The following is a 26,325-nucleotide window of genomic DNA, read 5'->3' as shown; positions in this document are numbered from 1 at the left end:
TCCAAGTATGAGTCTCCCGATCTCAACATCTTATCGGAAAAAATTCACTCACTGTACGGTAATAAAAAAGTTAAAAGAAAACAATAAAATTGGAAACATCAAATTCTTCACTATGTGAAATATTGTTAACTTATTGAAATTTAATTAATAAAAAAAGAGAAATATAAAATAAAATGGTTGTGAAGGAAAGAAATAAAAGATAATTATGTTCTCTTCCTTTTAGGGATCAAACAAATTGGTTTAATATTTGCAATATAAAGATAAATTTGTGATTGAATTTTCATATTTATTTATTTCACTAGTTTAATTTATTATTATTATTTTTTAAAAAAGATTAGTTTAACTTAATTGGTTATAGTTAAATATTAAATACTTAAACATTATTGATGTTGTCATGTTATAATATGGTAAGAGGCAAATAGTTGACATTCATTTAAAATAATGTGTCAATAACAAAAATAAAAGGTTGACCATCGAAAATTTAAATTAGCTAAGAAATTAGATCAAGGTAATGAATAATAAAGTTTCCAAGTAAAAAGAGGAGCAATGAAGTAAATTTATAGAACCATATTTTTTCGAACAAAGAAAGTTGTTTTAAACTATAAGACGGTTGAGAGTGTTTAAAAAATATTGCAAAATTTCATTTTTATAATTGATAGATCGATGATAAATAGTATATGAAAATTTATCAATAATAAATGTCTATTATATTTGAGTTCATCAAAAATAAAATTTTGCTATATTAGACTACAATATCTCGAGTTGATCAGCATAGTGAAATAATGGATTAATGATAAAGAAAAAACTAATAACAATCCATACGCACTATATTGGTAAAATAGTGATTGTAAAGGTTGAACGAGAAAGTAAATATGAAAACAAAGATCACTAAAATGAAATAGCTCGTATAAAAAAATTTAGGATATGATTTTTTTGTCGATCATCGGTGAGTTTTCACATAACTATTAGGGCACTCACTAACTTTAGAGTTATTTGGTTAGATTTTATACGATAAGTAAAAGTTAGAAGATGTGAATATAACTAATATGTGTTAAAGGGTTAGATCAAATGTGGTTGTGTGTGTTAACATTAATTCTTGATTATTGCTCTTTGTTTAGATCTTAATAGAAAGAATTGTTTTCAATCTTAAGGATTTTGGAGGAGAAAAGTGTTTTTATTTAAAGAAAAAAGGTAAAAATTTTGAGAAGGTAAAAGGAAAGTAAATAAAAAGAATGGTGAATTGGAGGTTACGTGGAGTTTATAGTGAAGATGAAGAGGAAGAAGATAGCACGAAATATTGAGAAAGCCAAAAACGAAAGCCCCAAATACGGAACTTTGTAAGAGAGAGATAGAGAGAGAGAGAAATCCATTTTTCTTTTGAAGAAGTTCTTCAATGGCTAAGAAGGACGATTCTGCAACAAGACCTCCACTTCAACGCCCCACTATTACTCTCCCGCCTCGTCCTTCTATGGAGGCTTTTTTCACCGGCGGTCCTACTGGGGTTAGCCCTGGTCCTATGACTCTTCTTTCAAGTTACTTCGCCGACGGTGCCGTTGACTCTCCTTCCTTCTCCCAGCTTCTCGCTGGAGCTATGGCTTCTCCGATGGCTATGGGGTTTTTCGGAACTGGGTCTACTCCCAATTATTACGCCAAGGATGGACCCGCCTCGGAATTGGAATTTGGGATGAAACAATCGAAGCCGGTGAATTTAGTGGTAGCTCGTTCTCCTCTGTTCTCGGTTCCTCCGGGGCTTAGTCCTTCTGGGTTGCTTAATTCGCCGGGGTTTTATCCTCCTCAGGTAAAATTCCAACTCCCAATTTTGACTTAGAGGGGTTTTTGTTTTTGTTCTGTTGCTCTGAGATTTCCTTTTCTTTTGCTTTGAATTTTTTGGGTAAGCTACTTTCTTTTATGTATTCATGATTTTGATGGTAGAAATTTGGTTTTATGAAATGGGTTTTGGTTAATCATTGGAGAAATGAGAGTTTTTGTGTTCTGTTTTCGAAATTAAGTTCTTTTTCTGAAAGGGGTTTATCCAATTCTTCTTGTTGAGAATGGTTTTTGAGTTTTAGATTGTTTGTTGAAATTGTTTTTTTTTTCATTTTTTACGGTGAGATTTTTTGGTTCTCTTTTCGTAGAAATGAAATTGCCGAAATTTGCGGCAAAACTTTTTGATGTTGAACATGTTTGGATAACATTTGAATATTTGAAATGAACGTATCATAACTTTGGGGATTTTGGGAATTTGAACAGACAAACGATAAGAAACTAAGACAAAATTTGAACTTTCATATATTTACCTTCACAATGTTGATTTAACAATCTCCTGATACAACTTTCGAGGTTTGTGTCTATTTAATATTTGTTCTTCTTAAAAATCTCTAATAGGTCTTTAAACCTTCAAAGTTATGTTTATCTAGTCGCTCAACTTCAATGAGTTTCTAATAGCGACCAATACTTCCAATTATGTGTCTAATAGAATGATGCATTAACTTTGGTGGTTTATGACTATCAATATGACACATTGATTGTATATTATTTAAGCCCCATTTGATAGCTATTTTGTTTTTGGTTTTCTGTTTTTAAAAATCAAATTTATAAACACTTCTTCCACTCGTGTCTTTCTTTGTTTTGTTTTCTACCTTAAAAACATATTCAAAATCTAAGACAATTTTTGAAAACTTCAAAATATAGTTTTTTAAATTTTGTTTTACTTTTGATGCTAAGATTCTTTTTAATATGAAATTCAATGTGTTTTTAAGAAAAATGAAAACAAGCATAAATTTAAAGGGAAAATGAAATTGAAACCATCATCATATGTATATATATAGCAAGCTGATTTTGGTTAGGTTTGGTTAATTGCAAGGAGAGGACCTATTAGATACATAATTGAAAATTTAGAATTTCTTTAGATTGTTTAATTTTTTTGAAACTTTTCAATATATATGGATCAGTAGCCACAACTTTGAAAGTCTTGCAATCAAATCCATGATTTAACCTTCTAGTTATAGTAGTATCTTGTATAATGTGTCATACAAACGATAATCATATTTGCATCCTGAAACTTTGTTGAAATTTCAACATGGGTAGTGACTTGTATGCCTCCTATTGATTTGTTGATTTCTGTAGAGTCCATTTGGAATGTCGCATCAGCAGGCATTGGCTCAAGTTACTGCTCAAGCAGCATTGGCAAATTCCCATATGCATATGCAGCAAGCTGAATACCAACATTCTTCAGTACCAGCTCCTACAGAACCGCTAGTGCGTGATCCATCATTTTCTCTCGATGATGCATCTCAACTGGCCATAATACCCTCCACATCAGACACAAAAAGTCTGATTGCAGAATCGACAGAAGTTTCTCATTCTGATAGAAAATATCAACCTCCTCCTCCCCCCCATGGCTCTGATAAACCTGCAGATGATGGCTATAACTGGCGTAAATATGGGCAGAAGTTGGTTAAGGGCAGTGAATTTCCACGAAGCTATTACAAATGCACTCATTTGAATTGTCCCGTAAAAAAGAAGATTGAGCGCTCACCTGATGGTCAAATTACTGAAATTATTTACAAAGGCCAGCACAACCATGAACCTCCTCCAGCCAACAAACGTGCAAGAGATAATATTGAGCCGGCTGGATGTACAAATTCATTGATTAAGCCTGAATGTGGCTTGCAAAACCAAGCTGGAATTTTGAACAAGTCAAGTGAAAATGTGCAATTAGGGTCTAGTGACAGTGAAGGACGAGCTGATACAGAGATAACGGATGACAGAGATGAAGATGAGCCAAATCCAAAGCGGCAGTATGTGTGGAATTTTTTAATTTTAATATGTTGTCTTGCTTTGGTTGTAGGGAAAAAGAATAAAAAGGAAAAAACTGAACCTTTGTGGCTTTGCTTCATGAGTGCAGGAACATTGACGCAGGGACATCTGGAGTTGCCTTGTCACATAAAACACTCACAGAACCAAAAATCATTGTCCAAACAAGAAGTGAGGTTGACCTGTTAGATGACGGTTATAGGTGGCGCAAGTATGGGCAGAAAGTGGTTAAAGGAAATCCTAACCCTAGGTAGTTACTTTAACTTCTTTTTTATTCTAGGCATAAGCTTACGCCTTGCCATATCATTACCCTGGAATCGTTATCATTCCCTATGATAAGCATGCTATCCTTTTTCTGTCTGAGCTTTTAAGATTTTAAAATCTGTGATCTTGATATTTTTAAAGGTAAAAAGTGATCCTCGGGTCATCATTTTTCTATGACTTCTTTTTTTTCAATTTGATGAATTATGATTACTATAACGAAGATAGAAGTTAGACCTGGTGTCAAATTTTAAGCTACTGGAATGGCCTGCAGTTGACCTGAATAACTGGTTGGGCTACCATTGGTTGCATTCATGAACATGCATTGAGTTTGTATTTTACACGCCCATGGCTCAGATTCCTTTAGGTCATAGATAATGTTTATTGACAAATGGAAGATGTCTTTGCTGTAACTTGTAATTACTTGATTCTTTCCCTCAAAGTTTGACTTCCTTCTTTTTTTATTTTTTTTATCTTTTATTATTATTTTTCTTTCCCTGATTAAAAAAGAAAAGGTTGTCCTTTTCAAGAATATTGAACTCTCCTATACTCCAGCTTTATTATTATTTTGAGCTATCTTTGTCAGCTGACTCTCCTGTACTCCAGCTTGTTTACTTTTTGTTCTGTCAATTAGGCAAATATTTTATTTCATTCAATAGGAGAATGAATACTTAGATTCATTCTAGAAAAATATGGAGACAACAGAACTTTATTATTCTTTGAATAGTGCATTTTAGTTTTGAATTTGGGTTTTACAATGTTGGGTTTTGAGATTATGGCCTCCTTTTGATTGTAAAATATTGGGAAATGGTGGTGACGTTTCAGTATGGCTACAGAATACATCCAAGTCGATTTCATCTCCCACTGTGTGATTTTGTTGCTATGATAGTTAGAATTTAGGATCGACATTTGGTTTGGAGTTTTGACCATCTCATGTTCTCTAAAACAATTCTTCTTTTACATTCTCTTCTTTTTTCTATAAGTGTTAAATCAGCCTAAAGATTTATGAGGTGAAGTCATCTGTGTTAAATCATTGTACACATAATCCAAAGCTTATGGCAACTAGGATGCTCACTTCTTCTGACACATTCCTATCAACAGGAGCTACTACAAATGCACTAGTGCTGGGTGCAATGTCCGAAAGCATGTTGAGAGGTCTTCAACAGACTCGAAAGCTGTTGTAACTACGTACGAAGGGAAACATAACCATGATGTTCCTGCAGCCAGAAACAGCAGCCACCACACTGTCAACAACACTGTCCACCATATCAAACCACTCAAAGTTGTAGCTCAGAAACATCCATTACTTAAAGAGATGGAATTTGGAACTAATGACCAGAGACCTGCCGTTTTGCAGCTTAAAGAAGAACAAATCACTGTGTAAAGTACTACAACAATATCTTTCGTGCAACCAGAAGGTCAGTAGTTTCATTTCAAATGACTAACCGGTTACAGAAAAGGAAAAAAAAAAAAACCTGCCAGTCACATAGAATTCAAATCTTATAGTCTATGTTTGTGTTTTGAGTCAAAAGAGCTCCATTTGCCTTATGCCTTCTACAATTTACATCCCAAAACTATTTTCAATCATGCTGATGCTAAGGGAGATACAAGGAGGTCAGTCATACTGATATTATGTGATCACAAATAATGTTATTACTTGTTTATATCTCTGCTTCCTGAGCCCATTTCACCATTGCAGCTGAGGTGAAGAGTATAATATAAACTGCATTCTACAAAGTAGAGGAAGTGGGGTAACCTTCCCTATAATCTTAGAAACCTGTTGTGTAGTGTGACTTTCAAAAAAATTCAAACTAGACATTGTTATGTACTGTATAATCTCATTATTTTGTAGTTGTTCATTCAGTTTATACCAAAATATGAACTGTACAAATTGTAGTTGTGTGTATAAAGTTGACAATCTTTATATTGTTTTTTTTTTTATTATTATCATTGATCAAGATGGGTAGTTGACACAGTTCCATTGGGAAGATGCTATGCTATATACATCTCTGCATTTGTTTGTGAAAAGACAATGAAAAAAAAGTTGGATTTAAAGTGGGCCATTGTTACATTTTGCTTCTTACTTTATGTTTCATCATCACATTTTTCTGTTATTATTTCCTTTTCCAATCTTTACATCAGAAAGAGTACCTGATTTGCTTGAGAATGGTTGCCTTGTCTGTTCTACTTTGGATATTTTTCATCAATCCACCTTACACCCTGCAAATCTTAACGTTACCTAGTTTTTAGTCGGGACGAAAGTCTTTAAAGGAGGCAAGTCTGTAATGCCCCGTGTTATAGATCGGGTTTCTAATTTAATTATAACTAACTATACATTAGGAACAAATTAGCTATTGATTTGTAAAGCTCATTAGTTTGTAAGTAATGAATTAAGGACCCACTATCTTGGTGTCTTATCAAAATTTGGAAGTTTGCTTGTAAAGAAAACAACCTTCCATCAAAGGGGTCTAACAATTTTCCACTCCAAACCAACAAAGTATAGTTAGATAGGTTGGTGGATTACTTACAATAAGCACATTATTTCAAACAATAATACTAATAAAAACAACAAAGGAGAGTTTGCCATCTTCTCTGCTTTTATTTTTTGAATATTTGTCTGCTTCTTTCTTGGTCTTCGAATTTTTATCAATATTAAGTGATCTAAGATCCCTACTAGTAACCTAAATATTTACTTTAATCTCTATTTTGTAGACTTTGTTTAATAAATCAATTAGAATACTTTGTTTTGTAATCATTTTGGTTTTTGGTTTTTATTTTCTATGTTTGTAAGTTAAAGACTTTTTTTTTTTTTCCATTTTTATATTACTTTGTATTTTTTAAAGAAGAATAGTCGAATTCTTAACTGATTTCAAAGAAAGAAAAACGAGTTTGTTTGTTGGTTTTTTCATCTACCTTTCACAAAGAGTAATTACAATTGGTGACAATTTTAGGTATAATAATTAAGTATAACATTTTTAAAAACTTGCAAATATAGTAAAATCTATCGATGATAGACTTCTATCACTGATAAACTCTTATGGTCTATCAGTTTTATCAACTATAGATTTATATCATTAATAGACTTTTACGGATTTTGCTATATATCCAAAAAAAAAATATAATTGTTATATTTGCAACTAACTTTTTTAATAATGTTATAAAAATTTTGAAAGCTAACTTTTATTTTTTTTAATTTGACTAAGAATATATATCTTATACTTAAATAAGATGATGATCGTAAGAAATTTAAACGAAATAAGTATAGTATAGGAAAAGAAAAAGAAAACAAAAAAATAAAACAGTTACCAAATTAGACGTTTGTTTTTCCTCCAAATTGATCTTATTATTTTAAATGTTTCAACTTCATTCTTTTTACCTATATTGATTGTTTCTATCAAAATTAAATCTTTATAGTCTCACCCAAAGGATACTTTTAGAATTTTTTTTCTAGAAAGAAAAAGAAAGAAAAAGAAAGAAAGAATGGATCTTATTCTTAAAGATAATTATGATTTGTTTGTAAATTATGCATGTCATTTGCCAAATGTTTATGTTACAAAATGTCTTCTTAAGAAGTAGTATGGTTGTATTACTATAGATAGATTGATCTCTTTCACCAAACATTAAGACCCCTTCAACTCAAGAATCAATGTGATATCTTATTTCGTAAAAGAAAAAAAAAAGTATTTTATCTCAACGGTAATCGACAAAATATTTCTACAAAAAGGTTGAATGTTTGATCCACCACTATGTAGTCAATTATTGTACTAAAACAAATAATTAGTATTAGATTGAAGAGACTTTGATGATGAAGTATTTGACATGATAATGTATACCTCCTTCTAAAAGTGAACGTCCTATGTATAAAAGCATTGCCTATTCGATACATAGTTCAAGCTAGCTTAAATTACGAGTTTAGATTAGGTTTAGTAACCATCTTTTTTTAGTTACTTGTTTTTTAAGTTTATAATTGTTTTCTTTCTGATTTCCTTACCATCATTCACTTTACTTGTAAACATTCGAGTTATAAGTTGAAAAAAAAATAGTTTTAAAAAACTATTTCTTTTTTCTAGATTTCAAACCACGCTAGCTTTTTTACAATATTGTTAGAAAGTAAAATGCAAAATATATGCATCGATAAGGGAAAGTAGAGCTAGAAACTTGATTTTCAAAAACCGAAATGAAATCATTAATAGATGAACTCGTAGTCTTTTTAAAAGCTTAATAAGTTTTGAAAGGATAATAAAATTTGAACTTTGTCGATATTTCATCCGTTCTAAAACTTAAAAAATGTCTAATAAATTTTTAGACTATTTTAGTTTTTAACATATTTTTGGCTTATACATGTAATTGAAAGTTAATATTTTAATACACAAATTTTAATTTCGATGCAATAAATGAGCGAGTTATTTTCCGTTTGTTAAACATAGAATCAAAAACGAAAGATTTACTGAATAGTTCTAAAATTCAGACTTATTTTCCGTTTGTTAAACATAGAATCAAAAACGAAAGATTTACTGAATAGTTCTAAAATTCAGACTTACTAGACACAGAAATAGAAGTTTCAAACATGAAATAATTATTTATATTTATTCATCGAAGTGGACTCATTAGACAAAAACATAAAGATTGAATGATTAAAGTCGTAATAAATTCAACTTTAAGTATGAGATAAGGGGGACAAGAATACATTTAAGAGATTTTATGCATGGATGTGTAGTGTTAGCAATCCTTAGTATGTTTAGTTTGGTCCATTGAATGATTGAGATTGATCTCCAACATGACTTGATATCACAACCACTCACTAACACACACAACTCATTGCTTGCAACAATTTCAATTTCTTTCTTTTAAAAATAGAATTTGGAGTGAATATATAATAAACATGTATACATATACAAACTATCTTAAGACTATAACAGCCATACATCACTATAGTAAAGATTTAAAAAAATTTCAATTAGCTATCATCAACACGTTTCAAAACCTTCCTTTACTATAATTTTTACTATTTATTTTTTCTTATCAAAATAAAAACAGTGGAATACTAAAACAATCTACCTTCCAAACAATCAACTATAATACTTTCCAGAATGCTCTCATGGTTTTTAACCTAAAGCATATTCATATTCAACAAAAATGTAAGCAATGGTTGTGAAAGCAATGAGAAAGATAGTTGAAAGAAAGTAAAATGTAGGAATAAGGGATGATTGTAATGATTAAGTGAAGAATGAAAAGAGAGGAATGAGTGAAACTAATGAGGAAAAAAGCAAAGAGAGAAAGGAAAAAGAAGAGAGAAATGATGAGCCGAAAGAAGAGTTTTGTCTTTGGATATCATGCTCTTTTCTTTTTCTGTTCCAAATACAAAACCCCACATGGGAAATTAGTGAAAGACTAAACTTTTGATTGATTGGAGTTAAGAAAATTGTAGAAGTGACTTTAAAATAGTGTCTTTTTTTTAATAAAAAATCATTGAAATACTTATTCTTGATTATTTGTAGACCAACTCTCAAGAATTCAATAAAAAAAAGAACTAAGATTTTCATCTGATATCGATTGGTTTTCTTGGTGGAGTTCTTATCCCAATAAGATTTCACCGAGAAAGCGTAAAAATATTGATAGTTTGAATGCGAGATGAAATGGAGAATTTTTTTTATATTTAAATCTCAACCAGAAAAGATCGAAAAAATTACCCAACAAATTTTCCAAAGTAAAAAAGATGGTACGAAAACTTTTGATCGTTTGTGAGAACCCAAAACCATGAATAATAACACTGAGAAAAACTAATCCTTCATTAAAATCTAAACCAGAAAAGATCAGAACAATTTCAAAGGATTTCCAAAGTGCTAATTGTGAAAGATATAAACTTTTGAGGGTTGTTATTGCTACAAAATTTCCCGAAGGAACTGACACTCAAAGGTTCTGGTACAGTGCTCTAATGGCGGAATCAGTGAAATGAAGGGAAAGCAAAGATAAAATAGAAAGAAAGAAAAAGAAAAGATGAAATTAAAAACGGTATAGATTACAAAAAAAGCAGAGAAAAGGAAGAAGAAGGCAGTTAGGACCCACAATGTTTCTCTTTCTTTTCGTTCCTCTGCTTTCGGACCGTTTCTCACAAAAGAAAGAAACTATTTGGCCAATTCTTCATACTGCAGATCTCGCAGTATGAAGAACACGAGGTCATTGTGTTGCCAACCAACAAGTTAACCCAAAAATGGCTCTTATTTCCGATGGGTTCAATCCATTTTCCCTTCTTTTTTTCCATCCTCAAATAATCCAGCAAACCCTGTTGAGTTGCCGTTGGATGTAGGGGGGGTTCGATCTCCCTCTCTTCCCCTTTGTGCTGAGCAGCCCATTGATCAGGGTTGATCTTGATCGCCCTTGTGTCGTTTCTCCGATCGATGCTGTCGGACTTTGGTGGTTCATGGGTTGCATTAGCTCCAAGAACGTAGCAAAGGCGGCGGCATCACCCGTTTATAACCATCATCATCATCGGACAAAGCCCAATAAACCGACCACCACTACAACCGCCACCGTTGCCGCCGAGAATGGTTCTGTTGTGACCCTGCCGCCTTCATCCAAAGCTCATTCGGTGACGACGCTTGATTATGAGAAGAAAGGGGAGGACATATCGGAGGATCGAAGTCGAGATATTAAGAAATCTAAAGGAGGGAAGGGGGGTTCTTTCAGATTAGGGTTTTCGCAACGCTACGTTGAAGCTGAGCAGGTTGCCGCCGGCTGGCCCTCTTGGCTTAGTAGTGCTGCCGGTGAGGCCGTACATGGATGGGTTCCTCTTCGAGCTGATTCCTTCGAGAAGTTGGAGAAGGTACGAATTATGACACTCGTGATTTCTTCGTTTGTCCTGACGAAAAAAAGAAATACAATCAGAGCTTTGATTCAATTAAAGTTCAATCCGATCTATCATTAAGATATATCATTAATGAACCATCTCATTCCTTCTAGAATAAATAGAACATTACCTTAAAAAACTACAAAGAAGGGCCTACTCCCAAGAGATTGATTCTAATAATCTAACGCAGGTTCATATGAAAAACAGAGTGATTAACCAACCACATTGCGTTAAGAGTCTTTCTGTGCAGTTGTTAAAATGGTCTTTATGACATTCATATATGGCTTTGAGTTACAAGAACTTAGAACAACACATTCGGTGAAGACAGCATTTAGCAAATGCTATCTTAGATGAATATGTTCAAGTTTTCTGCCCCAATATTTGAATTAATCGAACCCCAAACATGTCTCTTGGAGCATTAGATCAAGTTCTGTTCTTTGTATGTTCTGAAGGTCTATAAATCTTGTTATTGGCAATGGCCTGTGTAATGCATCATCCTCTTGAATGTTTGATGTGCATCTATGTACACATTACTCAGAAAGATCAAACAATTTTGTTTTTGAATTAGATTGGCCAAGGAACATACAGCAGTGTGTTTCGTGCTCGAGAAGTTGAGTCAGGAAAGATGGTTGCCTTGAAGAAGGTTCGTTTTGACAATTTTCAACCGGAGAGCATTAGATTTATGGCAAGGGAAATTATGATTTTGCGCCGGCTTGAACATCCAAACATCATGCAGTTAGAAGGAATAATTACTTCAAAAATGTCTAGCAGCATTTACCTTGTATTTGAATACATGGATCACGATCTTGCAGGGCTAGTGTCTTCTCCTAATATCAAGTTCAGTGAGGCACAGGTTGGTATTTCATCCACTGATTTAACGTGCACAATCAATAGCGTTGGCAAAGTGTTAATAAAAAAACAATCTCATTTCCTCTTCCATTGGGTCTGTGGTTTTTATATATGTAAGAAACTATTGTGTTCTCTTTTTCAGATAAAGTGTTATATGAGACAGCTGCTATCTGCAATTGAGCATTGCCACCTTCGGGGTATAATGCATAGAGACATTAAGGCATCCAATATTTTGGTAAACAATGAAGGAGTTCTGAAGTTAGCAGATTTTGGATTAGCAAATGTCATAAACTCGAGAAACAAGCAAGCGCTAACAAGTCGAGTGGTGACATTATGGTACCGCCCACCTGAGCTTCTGATGGGTTCAACAGATTACGGATTAACAGTGGACCTCTGGAGTATAGGATGTGTATTTGCAGAATTGCACCTGGGGAAACCACTTCTTAAAGGAAGAACCGAGGTAATATTGATGGGGGTTTCCAATAGAAGCCTTTGTCTTATTGATTGTTGCTTAGTGTTTGATCTGACACGAATGGAAAAAAACGAAACAGGTTGAACAATTGCACAAAATATTCAAACTTTGCGGCTCCCCACCTGAAGAGTTCTGGAAAAAAACAAAGCTTCCTCATGCAGCTATGTTCAAACCCCAACATGCATATGAAAGTTCTCTTAGTGAAAAGTGTAAAGAATTTGCACCAACCGCATTGAGCCTATTAGAATCTTTTCTTGCCATAGAACCTTACAAGCGTGGAACAGCCTCATCTGCTCTCATGTCTGAGGTAGCTCTTGCCCCTTCATATTCAACTTCACAAATACCAAAGTGTTCTGTCACTGTTTATAACAATCATGATAATTTAGCATTTGAAAAAAATAACATTGTAATCCGTCAGGCATGTCCGCGTAGCTTATGGGTCGGATACAGTTGAATAAACTCATGTCTACTTTAAAAAGTGGAACAAACCATCTAGCTTAGTTTGAGTCTCCCCAAATTTTTAACAAAACTTATTTTAGAAGAATGGAAATTATAAGTAAATCACTTTTGATTGAGAACATTTCGACTTACTCTCAAACATGATTGCTATCCTGACAACTATAACTCAAAGTCTCAAATGTTTTTGGGTTAATGATTTGCCTTCCTTTCCAGTATTTCAAAACGAAGCCATATGCTTGTGATCCATCTACCTTGCCCAAGTATCCACCAAATAAAGAAATGGATGCCAAAAATCGTGAAGATGCGCGAAGGTGAAACTTTCACTCTCTTTTTCTCCAACTTGGCTGCAAAATCCAGTTTCTTCGATATATTCTGAAGAACTATACCTATCGAATACCTGCAGGAAGAGGGCTAATGCAAGAGTAAAAGAGTCAGGGGTCACACAAAGGCCTAGAAGAGTTAGAAGGAATTTCCAAGAATTGAACAGTCATAAAGTGCCAATCAAAGAGGTTTCTCCTTCTTAACCCATTCTTCCTTACCACATTACTCTCCTTTCAAAAACTATTACCAACTTTTATGGAAATCTTCCCTCCACAGGAAGCAGAAGAAAACATTCAACCTTCTCGACGGAATGGCAGCAGTACTGCCAATCTTTGCAAAGAACAAGGTGACGTTTTCCAAAGAGATCCTCAGAAGCAACTATTTGATACAACATCAGAATCCCAGGCTGCAACAGCACCAAATCAGCGAGGAGATAGCGCATTCACAGCCCCAATACCAGTCTCAGCATCTAGTGGCTTTGCTTGGGTAAAGAAGCGAAAAGAGGAAGCTACATCTACAGTATCAGATGGTCTTAAGAGCCAAATAAGTTCTCTGGATCCATCCTTTGCAAATTACACCTTTGAATTAACAAAAAAACAGAATGGACACACACACATTCCAGTCAGTTCAGGCACGCAGGAATACGAATTACGAAAGAACCATAGAAGAAAACACAATTTCCCCGAGTCTTTTGATGCATCCGAAGCATACCCATTCTTGGATATGTCCAATGAACTATATCCAAAACCACCATCCAACACCGCAGCAAACCTCGTAAGCATCCCTCCACTCACTTACACAACAATAACTTCTTTTCTAGACTAGTCCAATTGATATTGTTCTCCCATAAATGAACAGGAAAACGATGATACAGAATCACACATTGAATTCTCAGGACCGCTGTTAACACAACCCCATAGAATAGACGAACTCCTTCAAAGAAATGAAAGTCATATCCGACGAGTGGCTCGAAAATCCAGGTTTGAGAAAGGTAAAAATAAGGGGGAGATTCTAAGTCCAACCCCACTTAAAAAAACTCTTTTCATTTATCTGATCAATCAACAATTGAAAAAACTTCTGTTCTTAATTCCAGATAAGTGATCCGAGCATTATCCTGTGCAATAGTCAGATGATAGACGTACATAACAACCACACTTTAGCAGCAGCAGTTCCAAGACCTGCGTCCACAACGGAGCTCAGATTGACCATTTGCAAACCCGACAACAAAAAAACAAGCGTAAAGGAAGCAGAAAAGAAGAAGCTTCTAGAGATATACATACATTTATTTGAAATTTTCAGACAAGTTGAATGCAAAAAAAATACCCGTCGGATGCAATTGATCAATTATTTTTTTTCTTTTTTGAAAAACGTGGTTTTAACTTTCCTGCATCGTTCTCATCATCTGAATGAAAACCCGAAAACATATAAATATATAAATGCCAATTTCAATTTATCATACTCCGCCGATTAATAAAAACAAAATATACATTCTACCCAAAAAAAACATAATTAAAAAATGAATTCATGAGCAAGTGGTCAAAATTACAATAAGAAAGCGAATGATGAAAGATAAGAACAAAGAAATTTGGAAAAAGAAAAAGGGAAAAAGAAGAATTTGAATGTAGGGCGAAACCCCTCGCTTTGACTGCAAAAGCTAGAGCAGTAAAGCGGCCATGGAAGCCCTCACTGGAAAGTGATAATATTAAGCCCAACGCAACTGAGAGTGCGCCACAATTTGAAAAAACCTCTCCCTGTGGAATACCACGCCACCCCTAACTCAAGAGGGAAGCGCTCGGCCTCGGGCTTTTTTCGGCTCTGCAGCACTTCGTCTTCTTCATTTATTGCCAAACCTTCGTAAACCCTAATTCACACATTTACATTTCTGCCCTTCTTCTTTTCTCTAATTGACACTTTAAGTCCCTCCTTCCGATTGATGTTAATTTGATAAATATTGTAATTTTAAATGTATAACTAAAACCAATATAATTGATTATTTGGTTATAAAATCCATACCTTATCATTACCGTTATTAGTACGGTTACATGTTAGAGGTGTAAGTTCAACTAGAATAACCCGAACTATCCAACCAATATTATATGAGTTGGGTTTGATTGAAATTTTTAGTTTTTTTCAAGTTGGAGTTAAAATTTCGATTTAATCTAATGCAACTGAATTAATATATATATAATATATAAAAAGAGCACTTAGTTAAAATTAATTTAGTCTTGTTTGATTTAATTAATAGAAAATTAGCAAAAATGAATAAAAGTAGCCATTATTGCAAATTTGAATAGTTGTTTTGATGTTTGTATACAATGAAACTTTCAAAATCGTATATTTTATTCCATTAAAATCTTTGTACTTTGTTGCTTATAAATGTTATATTTCAAACAACTATTTCTCTTCTAAATTTTCTTACTGAATCCAACAAGGGAGAAAAGTGCACAAAGTTTTAAGAATGTTGAAGAATATTTCAGTTAATTGATCACAGTACACAAGTCATTGCATTCATTCTTTTTACACAACAATTCAAACAATAGGGAGATGGGATTTGAATTTATGATCAGCAAGAAAGGTTGCTAACGACTCGGTCATTGAGCTCTATGCTCAGATCGATCGGGATGGCATACGAATTCTCAGGGTCTCGTTATTACGATGACAAAATAAACATATACAGAGAGGAAAGGAATGGTTGTAAGTTTGCAACAGCACATCGAGGCATTGCCAGTGAAGGCTTGCTTCTTTATTGGTAGAAGCTATGGGCTGGAAAGGAGAAGAAAAATGACTCGTTGGACAAAACTGAAGGATCTTTTGGATTGTATGGTAGAACCAAAGGGTTGGTGTTTCAGTGCGTTAAAATGGATGTCGTTGCCCGCCTTCATTGAGCTGCTTGAGTGACATGTTGTACCCATTTGAGGAATGTACCGTATGGTCAGCGACCCAGTATTAGCCTTCATCGAGGGTCACTAATGTAGGTATCTGTCCATTATCTATAAAATCAATTTTATTCAGCCTCACACAACACAGAACTTGCTCTGGCAGTTCTTCGGGTTTTTGTGCCTGTTTACAAAAGAGAAGCAATTAAGAATGTGAAAAAGAGACTTGGTTTGGCTGAATAACACTATTTTTCCCTCCTCTTTCAATGAATATGTTCGCTACTGCTAGTTTTCTGTCGTTTTCGGTTTGAAACATGTGTTTAACTACAAAGGTTTCATCAATTTTCAAATGAAATTCTGATGATCACATTGAACACCTTGATTGACCAAATGAAATAACCAAGGCTTCTAAACTTGCCCAAGTAGTCATGTTTTTCTCAGCAGTGTTCGTTTTGACATTGATGACAAATTAATATTTTAGGTCAAGGATAAGCTATTTCACGTTAAAAACTGGATTATTTCCCTCTTCTGATTGATATATGAAAAATATGTATATCATCTATAACTAGAACAGAGAGTGCAATGGTACCAACTAGATACCTGGATGGTTAGACCGAGATCAAGTATTCCGTTTTTTAAACGTTCTCGAAACGATTCAAGTCCCTTTCTTGATATGTAGCTGAAACGGTGAATGTCTAGATCAATCTCAAAGTAATTTTGGCCCTGCAATTGTTAAAGGGTGGTTGAAAAAGTCAGAAATGCTTCTATATAGCCTATAAGAAATACGGCAGTTGAAAGTTACATTCTTCCCTCCCCGTTCTTTTCCCCCAATCCAACATTTAAGAGAAACCCAATCCCTTTAGAAGCACATCAAGGATTATGCCTCCAGATATTTAAGGAAAAGACATGAAAGTTCAAAGCAGAGCCTATCAATTTGGCCTACCACTTGCGTCCACGCTTATCCACCAAGTTGGCAATAATAGTTAAAATTCAGAGGTTAAACATTCTCCGGCAAGTTTAAGTAAGGCAGAGTTTGATTTTTCACACAACGGAACAATAAAAAATTGAAAACTTCAGGTTTCTTCATCTGTTGTTATAATTCTAAAATGGAATCAGGACATCCAAAGTAAATTGTCGTAATGTCTCAAATTATATACCTTGTAAAAATTGTGCTGAGGCCGTGAGAGGACAGGTTTTTCATTATAAGCACTAACAAGCTTCCTTTCGGTGGAGCTCAAATGAAGATCCTCTGGATTAACCACCCCTGCCATAATCTTTAGCCTTTCCCTGAATGGAACAGTAGAATCTTTTGTAAATCCTTTGGTTTTTTCCATCTCATCATCAACCAATTTCTGTAGAATAAGCAAAGAATATCTGTGCTGTAAGATATATGGGAAACCCATGTTGAATGAGGAACTCACTTAGCAACTTAAGAACATAAAAGACGAGAAAAGGATAGAGTGAGAATGAGGGCAGGAAATCGTAGGTTTAATCGAATAGAAAAGCTGCTTTAGGTGATTATGAAGATTTAAGCAAGCATAGCATACTAAAAGCCAACGAACTCAGCATACTAAATTGAATTTGATGAATGCCGGTTTACTTGGTGAAAGAAAAAAAAAGTAAGAAAAAGAGCTTACCTTGATACTTTCCTGACAATGAAGGGAGATGTCCTTATCAAACTTCTCAGATACTTTGAAATACAAAACAAGACTCATTCCCTCCCCATCACTATCACCCAAGAACATTGCAGCAGGATAAATAGGCAACTACATCAAATTAGAAGACTTTTAAAAATGCAATAACATTTTAAGCTAAAGAAAACTATAGAAGAACGGAATCTCAGTCATAAAAGTAGAAGGTATTAAACTGAACTGACTTACGGAATAATTACCTGAATGTTTACAATGAGTAGTGGAGGCACTTTTGAATCAGATTTTACCGAAGGAAGCTCTAGGTATTGTGCAATGTGATTGATTTTCTTGGGACACATGAATAAATCAACGCCAATTGGAACATAAGGACTGGCATTTGGAGCAGGATATTTCTTCTTATCTCTACATGTAAAGATCAGAAGAAAATTAAAAATTTCACAAAATAACAGAAAAAAATATCAGACAAAATCAGGGCACGGCCCAGGATGATATTGAGTAAAACAAAATTGTATACTTGAAGTAGCTTTCGCCACGAAGTTTGAAAGTTGATGGTGGAATCTCGGACCAGCTTCCTGGGGGTGTTTTCTCTCCTGAAAAGCATGGAATATGTCCAGCTCTAGGACGGAATAGGTACTTCTTTGATTGACCTGTTGCATACCATAAAATAGACAGGTTATTATTGCTCTCTTCAAACATAAACCTCATCTGAACAAAGCACAAGGCCAGGAAAGGACGTTTTGTACTATTTCCCAGAATTCAGGTCCCCAGTTCAAAACAAGAATTCCCAGCTGATCAAATAATATTTGATATGTAATTTCTTAAATTTACCACTGCAAGCTCTTTCTAATTCTATGAGATCTTAGTTAAATTGAACTGCCTTTAAGACTAAGGATGCAGAAACAAGTTATTTCTGATAAATGTTTAGCTTTCAGAAACCAAGAAGACAAGCATTGAGGTCAAAAGGTTCATGCTTCCCTCTTCAGCTGATGAGATTTAAATAATTAGACCACTTACATTTTTCTATGGTTTCTTCTCCATCGCAAGACCTTCTCTTAAAAGAAAGCCTGAAAACTGCTGACTGCTTTTTATGTCCCTGAGGAATCTGAGGATTCAGAATCTTCTCATTGAAACTTATAGAAGGAACCATACGTGGTAAGGCCGACTTAATAATAGTCTCTTGATTTTTCTCTACAGAATTACGCCAATCCTCTTTTAGACCTTTGAAGCTGCCATAAGAATGATCTAACATCGATCTCTTTTTGCTGGAAATTTCATTACCTTGGCTGCCCATCAGACCAAAACCATATTCATCCTTGTTCATGATACTTTCTGGTTTTCCTCCATCTATTTTCAGATAGCTTTCATGGTATTCTTCATATTTGCACTTATTATCTAGAAAGCATGACGATCTTTCATACTGAACAACTTGGCCATTTGAGATGTTCCCAGTTGTATTTCCCATGGATGGAAAACCATCTGCAAAGAACAGATGATCAAACAATCAATATTAAAAAATGAGTACTAAAATGCTTCAAAGAAAAAAGATTGAGAAAGAAATTCTAAGCAGCCCAGTTATAACACAAGACTTTTGAGTGGTGGTAAAATATTTTAAGTAGCCAAAGGATTCTGACACACTAGTATTAATGTTTAAAAGAAAAATCCACCGTTCATATTACCTCCATGCAAACTGCTGAATTCATCATCTGAATCGGAGTCCAGAACACTGACAGAGTCAAACCAAGCTTCATCTTGGCCAATTGCTGAAACACAGCATTTGAAAATAAAGTTCAATGGTGTAACTTCGATTTCCAGAACAAACAACAGTTAAAAAGGAACTGTATAGATCAAATAATACTCATAAGACAGTATGTCAGGCATATGTCTTCAACAATAATGGCTGGCTGACTAACCATAGTTAAATAATGGTGCATTTGGTTTTCAAAAGATTTGGCTACCATCGGGAAAAGAAAAGTGAAGGAGGGCAACAGAACCAACCAACTTTTACAAGGAAAGGAACCATTTAAACAAGTTTTTACTAAGCCTATGTTCTCAACAATGACAAGAGGTTCCAAAAACCACTCTCAACAACCTTAATTCTAATTTCATTTTTCACACTCGAAAGGCTATTGTAGTTCTATCTTCAATGCATGGTGTAATAAAGGGAAAAGAAAAACAACCATAAAACCAAAATATAAATCGTTTGCCAGATTCATTTTGTAAAATCTATCAGAGAACTCAATGAAATAATACTATATTCTGATAGGAGAGAAGCACAAGTCACACGGCAAACAGATAATAGAAAATGGTTAAATTGGAGGTGACATACTGTTTGCATCATACTGACTATGTAGCCATTGCAACTGAGTGAGGTGGAATGTTGAATTAGAAACTTCTGATCTTCTACAAGTAGTGGTTGCACCGCTCTCCAAATCCATATGAACAAACTCACTGACAGCATAATCAGTGACCCTATTTCCTGCATTGCTCTTTCTTTTTATGATAGCTCTTGGGATAGAACTGGAAATCTTTCTACCATACTTTCCAAACTGATGATGCAGTTTCTTCCGAGTTTTAATATTTTTTGATGGAGTTGATACACAGCCTCCCATGATAGCCTTCAAAAAAGCGAAAGGAGCAATGGTTCCAAAAAAGAAAAAGGATCTCCACAAGTTCAATTCACCTCATAAAATACCTGAAAATGGCATACCAACGATCAATTTTGGTTACATATTACATATTGATAACGTGCATCACTACCATATATCTAATGCTATAAGTGTCCAAGTGCGAGCACGCAACAGAAGCAGAAACAGAGATTTTTTGGATAAGAAACAGAGACAGAGATTAAAACAAAATTTTGGTAAAAAGAATGCTGAAGGACCATTAGTCAAGTGACTCAAGTCTCTGACTGCAATGTTCATTACGAAAGGACCACCAAAACACGCGCACATACACACACACACACACCTCATGTGGCTGTATAATTTTACTGAATATGCTGGAATCTATTCATATACATGAATAGTTGCTCACAACTCACAAATTACTTCTCCTAAAGAAAAACAAGAGGAAGCAAGACACATCAAAATCATTAAATGAGCACAATCTGGTTGAGAAGAAGAATTTCCCAAGTGAACATGCACATGAAAAAGAAAAAACGCACAACACAAATTCTAATAAATTGATACAAAAAGAAAGAGGAAAAAAAAACGAGCCAGAATCCCAAAACAAAAAAGTGGAAAATTGAGAGAAGTTTGAAGTTTCAACCTTCCTTCTGGAGATAAATTGGAAGATAGAGAAAGAGAGAAAGAAGAGTCCTCTTTTCTTGCCTATGCTTTCTCGAAACAGAAAACCCAAATACAAAACAACAAATAAATAGAAAAAGGAAGTTTAATAGAGAAAGTCAGAGGGTCCACATAAAAAGAATTGGAGGTCATTATGTTTCATGAGTAAGAACTCCAGAAAAGAACAAAAGGATGAAAACAACGTTGACGTTAATGTAAAATAAAAAGATAGAAGAAAAAAACAGTGATTCAGAAAAACAGAGCCATTTCACAGAACAAAACAAAACCCAATTGCGTTTTACTGCTCCTGAAGATGATGATAGCGATTAACAACAACAACAATAATAAGTATCAGAATGATAACAAAACCCACAAAACAAAAAATCTCGTGATTCATCATACTTAACCAAACAGAAGAAAAGAATCAAAACTTCAAAAAGAAAAATGCAGGAACAAACCAGAACAGATAAAGGAGTTACAGATCTCTCGTTGAAGTTAGCTCCCTTTCTCTGCGACCCAGAAACAAGAAGAAAGACACAGAGAGAGGGAGAGTGTGGAATCGTGAAAAGGGTTGGTGGGTAGGTCCAAAAAGAAATCGGATCGAGGTACAATAAAATACCCAGATGGCGATTCTTCCTCGAAATGATAAAACAGAATGCCCAAAGTCAAAAAAACGAAGAAATGGTGAGAAATGGGGGTTAAATACAATGGAAGAAAAGGGATTAAAGAAGAAGCAAAATGAGAAATGTTAAAAGAAAAAGAGAACGTGAGAAGCAGAATAATAAGGAGATTGAGAAGGTTCTATTTGTTTGTGTTTTTACTATCTTCTTCCCATTTTTTTTCTCCTTCAATTTAGGTTTGTTTTTTGTCTCTGAATTCGTTGGCACGAAAACAGAGAAATAGGGAAAAGAAGGGTTTTATTTTTGTAGTCTTCTTCCACCTTCAGGAGTTGGCTTCCATGGATTTCCGTAAACCATAAATTTCAGTCTTTGCCTCCATTTATTTCTTTTCAACTTTTTTCCTATTTATATTTTCAAATTAAACTATTAATAAATAAAAATTTTAAATACTTTCTTTTGAATTTAGTCTCCATATTTTCAAATATCCAATTTTTCGTTCACCTAATTTCAATCAATTTCAAATTTAGTCTCTACTGTTCAATTTTTTATCTATTTGATTTTTACTATATCTTCTAAAAATATACTTATATACTTCTATTCTCTTGCATGCATGAAAGTTATTCTCCATATATAATAAAAATATATAAATTAAACAAATAGGAAGACTACACTCACATTTTAATGTAAACATAATAAATATTAAAAACATCCATTTTAGTTTATAATGTTCAACGTTCAACTTTAATTTCTCAATTTTAATAAATTTAAATTAATTTTCATCAAAATTAAATAATAATAATTTTCATGTGAAATATACTTTCATAATTATTAGTTTGAATATTGTTAAATAAATTAGTATTTAAAACTAAAATTTAAGATTATAGAAATAAGTACTAGAATCAAAATGTTATTCTAAATAAACTTCACCATGTTTTACTTTTTCTTTTTTCTATTAAAATGTTTATCTTAAAATATAATGTTGTTGATAGTGATATAAAAGTTTAAAATAATGTTAATGATAAGCTTAATGAAGAATTTAGGGGCAGGGAGATTTGTATGAATATAATAATGTATATGAAAGTATGTATTTTCCTATGGGCATTTGTACAAACAATTGTTCGGGTTATATCAACAAATTTTCTAATATCCATCAATTATAATATATTTTAACGATTGAGACGTTAATGTTATTTTCTATACATTGAATGGTTGAATTTTCGATAATGTAACTATCTAATCCCAAAAAATAATAGCTAGTTTTTAGAATTTTTTAAATCATTATAGATATTTTACTTATATTACTTATCAAACAAGGAAAAAGAAGTATATTCTTTCAAACAAACTACATGCCACAATATTATATATATATATATATATATATAGGTTTTGAGAATTTGAGACACGTTTATTTAGCAAGTGGGTTTGAACGTTTGGTTAGATGATGATGAAAACTATTCAAGTTGAGTGTTTGAAATCGATAAAATGATGTAGAATGAATTAAAGAAAAACGTATCTAAATAATCATGAACAATCGTCATCTTTGTTCCTACGTAGAAAGGATAATAATCCAACGACAAATTTGTTAAATATGCATAAAACAATTGAATTCTATGAATAAATACTTTCTCGATCTAAACTATGTAAGAAAACATTTAGAAAGTTGTAAAATATATAATCATCCTATACGTATATATTAAAAGATTAGAAGTGATAGTAATTAAGTTTAAGACACTTACAAATTAGTTTAAATTAAAACACATAGAAGGAAGCAAGTACTTGATTTTTATTTTGACTTAGGAATTAGGCCATATCCATTTGCTCCACGCACACACACACATATATATATATAACATTGTTTTATTATATATACTTTGTAGTTTATAATAATAACAATATCTACTTTTGTCCATACGTGTGAAATTAATTAATTTTTGGTTTTAAATTAATCTAGTTTATATTAGGTGTTGATATAATATATAGTTATCCCATTAAAATAATTCTCCCACCAGCACCATCAAAGTAAGGTTGCTACCAACGAACTTTGGTGTTTTCTTCTTTTTAAATGGAATTATTAATTAAGTACACCAATAAATTATACCCAAATATTGATTAATTAAGATAGTAATAAATAATTATTAATGCAAATCATAAATTTTCTACTTCTGTTGATCTTCAACCATTAATATGACAATCTAAACTATTAATTAGAAATGGTTGGAGTTAGGTGATTTCATTTTCTTTTCCTAAACTATGAATTAAACTAAACCAAACGATATTGTTTTGTTTCGATCGATATTTAATTAATTATAAATGAGTAGATTGATATTTTTTAACAAATTAAACACTCATCATAATAATTATAATCCCAATATTAAAAGACACGTCATATTAAAATTTATCTTTAAGAATAGTTATATACTTTCTTTCTTTTTTCTTTTTGGTTTGATTTTGATTCAACGAAAAGATCAATATTTATTTGTTAGAAAATGATAATCGAAGGAGAAAATGAAAATGAAAAATTAGGACTAATTCTACTATGAACACTCGAATTTAGTATAGATTTGAAAAACTCGAGCTGCCTTTACATAAATAACTAAAACAATATCAATACCAAAAGGTAGAGTACAATGATAAAAATACCATACAGCCCTTCTTCGTTAAGTTTTCGTTCTTACATTTCTTTCTAATTATTTTTACCGAATATAAAACTTATTCAACAAAATTTATAGATTGATTTTTTTTTACTGTAATAATTAAGAGCAATTATATAAATTGTATGTCCTTAATTAAGAGATAGAAGCTAGCTTAGTATTTTTTTATAAAAAAAAAAGATTTACTTTGGGGGCATTAATGAGGATCCATTATTTAATTTATAGGCTTTTTAATGTGTTGAAGTGATTAATTGATGATAATAATGAACATTGACTTAATAAAGTCAAGAGTTGTATTGAGATTTGCTCACCAAATCCCACACCCTTTTCCATATCCATCTTCTTCTCTCTCTCTTTTCAAATGTAATTGCATTCACATCCATCACTCTTGGTAGGACTTTTTCTTAATGCCAATTTAAAAATAGGATCAAGTTTATTGGTATGTATCCCATTGATGTAATCGTATTGAAATTTCATTTTTAGAGATGTAATTAGCAAATGTAATTAGATTGCTTTTGATTTTTTCATTTAATAAGAATCAAGCTATAATCGTAACAATAACTACAATAGTACATACCGCAAGATTCGTAGTTTTTTTTCTTCACTAAATAGTAATAATAATGGTAATGTATGACGAAATTGGATTGATCACTCTGATTTGCACATAAATCGATTTGCATTTTTTTACAAATTTGGATATGGATCCCATGTGTCAGCACATATATGTAAAACACAAGTAAACAACATCAAATGTCAATTATCATTAGACTACAGTAAATGTGGCTGAAAATTGTATTTTAGATATATGTTTGGCGTAATTGGTTCATAAATTAAATTAAAATTTAAACAAATTTACAAAATGTGTTCGGTACTGTATATTCAAAACATAAAATTTAAGAGAAAAGTACATTTCTAGTCCATTATGTTTCGATGAACAATGTGTGTTTGATCCTTGAATTTTAAAAATAGCTAGATATTTTTAATTAATATGTTTATAAGAATAGACTCGTTTGGTCGAGCATTTTGAGTTTTTAAAAATAGATTTTAAAGGTAATTTTTTTAAAAAAAACAAGGAGACAAAATATAATGTAACATTTTTATTTTAAGATGTCATTTGCATCGAACACCCTTTTTTTAGTTTGGTATACAAATTTTCAAAAGTTAATGAAAAAGGAAAACGTCCGTCTCAACTTGTACTAATAATTTTTTGTGCATTTCACTTAAATTGTTCAATTATTATTTCTTACATGGTAAAAATTTACTTTACATAATTTTAAAATCTTATGAAAAATACGTTTTCCATTCCTAAACTTTGGTTTAGTTTCTAATTCTTATGTTTCAAATATTACACCATTTAATTTGTAAATTTTAATTTATTCATGGAGTATCAAAATATTAGAATTTGATCTTTAAGATTTTAATTTTTCATTACAGTTTGTTCTCTAATATTAATTAATTTAAAGTAATCATGAAGTAAAATTTATCATTAATTTAAAAAGCGATAAAAAAATAGTAAAATTTAATTAATTACACAATTCATTTCATTATTTTAAATTTATTAATATACATAAACATGGAAGAATGTAGAAAATAAGTATTGATTGAAAATTTGAAGTTAAAAATATAAATATTAAAATTTAGTGATAAATTGAAATGAATTTTTGATGTGAATAAGTGCAATTCAGACTATACTTTAAAAATTTTCCTTCTAAAATCATTAGGATCATTGTGGTCAAATTATAGGATCATTTTGTGGGGGGTGGTGGGTGGAACTTTTTTCTTTGTTAGTACAAAGAAATTTGACAAGAAAGGCAATGATTTTGTCTAAAAAAGTATACAATATTTTGCACACTATTGATTGATTTAATGAAAAATCAAATAAGTCTTCCTGTTAGTCATTGTTCTACACAATCAATAACATATAAAAGGTTGAGTTTGAGTGGAAAATGAGATCCAAAGTTTTTGATATGTCACAAATATAAGTAAATTATAATTATTTTTTAAATGACACAAGTATTAATTTATGAACTTGATTGATCTTTTTCCTAAATAAAATGTGAATAACATTAGCCTTTAAAAAGTAGATTTTGATGTAACTTTAAAAAAGTTGTTTTTACAAAAGAAATTAAAAAAATTGGTTAAACAGAGAATTAAAAAGATACTTTAATTCAATTAGCACAATCATTAAAAAAACCCAATCTTTAAAAAAGCACTACA

General features: G+C 32.4%; 3 protein-coding genes and 1 long non-coding RNA gene across 6 annotated transcripts; 2 read left to right on the top strand and 2 right to left on the bottom strand.

Annotated features, from left to right (window-relative positions):
- The first annotated feature begins 1,393 nt into the window (after positions 1–1,393).
- On the top strand, positions 1,394–5,461 carry WRKY37 (probable WRKY transcription factor 3-like). The gene is made up of 4 exons (NM_001280778.1): positions 1,394–1,798; positions 3,127–3,800; positions 3,908–4,066; positions 5,179–5,461. Exons 1-4 carry the CDS (start codon positions 1,394–1,396, stop codon positions 5,459–5,461), a joined length of 1,521 nt encoding a protein of 506 aa, NP_001267707.1.
- A 4,392-nt stretch (positions 5,462–9,853) lies between these two features.
- Positions 9,854–14,483, top strand: LOC101222881 (protein IMPAIRED IN BABA-INDUCED STERILITY 1). 2 transcript variants are annotated; one of them, XM_031885759.1, is made up of 8 exons: positions 9,855–10,900; positions 11,493–11,777; positions 11,916–12,233; positions 12,325–12,552; positions 12,918–13,015; positions 13,108–13,213; positions 13,302–13,799; positions 13,884–14,483. In XM_031885759.1, the coding sequence occupies exons 1-8, from the start codon at positions 10,499–10,501 to the stop codon at positions 14,124–14,126; spliced, it is 2,178 nt and encodes a 725-aa protein (XP_031741619.1). In that variant the 5' UTR covers positions 9,855–10,498; the 3' UTR covers positions 14,127–14,483. The 2 variants fall into 2 exon arrangements, with proteins under 2 accessions (XP_031741618.1, XP_031741619.1); XM_031885758.1 differs by having other exon boundaries at positions 9,854–10,900; positions 11,493–12,233.
- Positions 10,796–12,977, bottom strand: LOC105435610. Its single transcript, XR_969662.2, has 3 exons — positions 12,837–12,977; positions 11,055–12,577; positions 10,796–10,936 (listed from the first exon to the last, which is right to left on the bottom strand). It is a non-coding gene; the product is annotated as an uncharacterized LOC105435610 (long non-coding RNA).
- A 992-nt stretch (positions 14,484–15,475) lies between the features above and the next one.
- On the bottom strand, positions 15,476–21,799 carry LOC101222638. 2 transcript variants are annotated; one of them, XM_011657700.2, is made up of 10 exons: positions 21,296–21,799; positions 19,880–20,245; positions 19,230–19,313; positions 18,568–19,029; positions 18,068–18,200; positions 17,793–17,955; positions 17,539–17,667; positions 17,059–17,253; positions 16,502–16,624; positions 15,476–16,085 (listed from the first exon to the last, which is right to left on the bottom strand). In XM_011657700.2, the coding sequence occupies exons 2-10, from the start codon at positions 20,160–20,162 to the stop codon at positions 15,972–15,974; spliced, it is 1,686 nt and encodes a 561-aa protein (XP_011656002.1). In that variant the 5' UTR covers positions 20,163–20,245; positions 21,296–21,799; the 3' UTR covers positions 15,476–15,971. The 2 variants fall into 2 exon arrangements, with proteins under 2 accessions (XP_011656002.1, XP_011656003.1); XM_011657701.2 differs by lacking the exon at positions 21,296–21,799 and adding an exon at positions 20,821–20,941.
- Positions 21,800–26,325: the final 4,526 nt, after the last annotated feature.

This window comes from Cucumis sativus, chromosome 5, assembly GCF_000004075.3.
Source record: "Cucumis sativus cultivar 9930 chromosome 5, Cucumber_9930_V3, whole genome shotgun sequence".
In the NCBI taxonomy this organism is placed as follows: Eukaryota; Viridiplantae; Streptophyta; class Magnoliopsida; order Cucurbitales; family Cucurbitaceae; genus Cucumis; species Cucumis sativus.
This window is presented reverse-complemented; position numbering and strand designations above follow the sequence as displayed.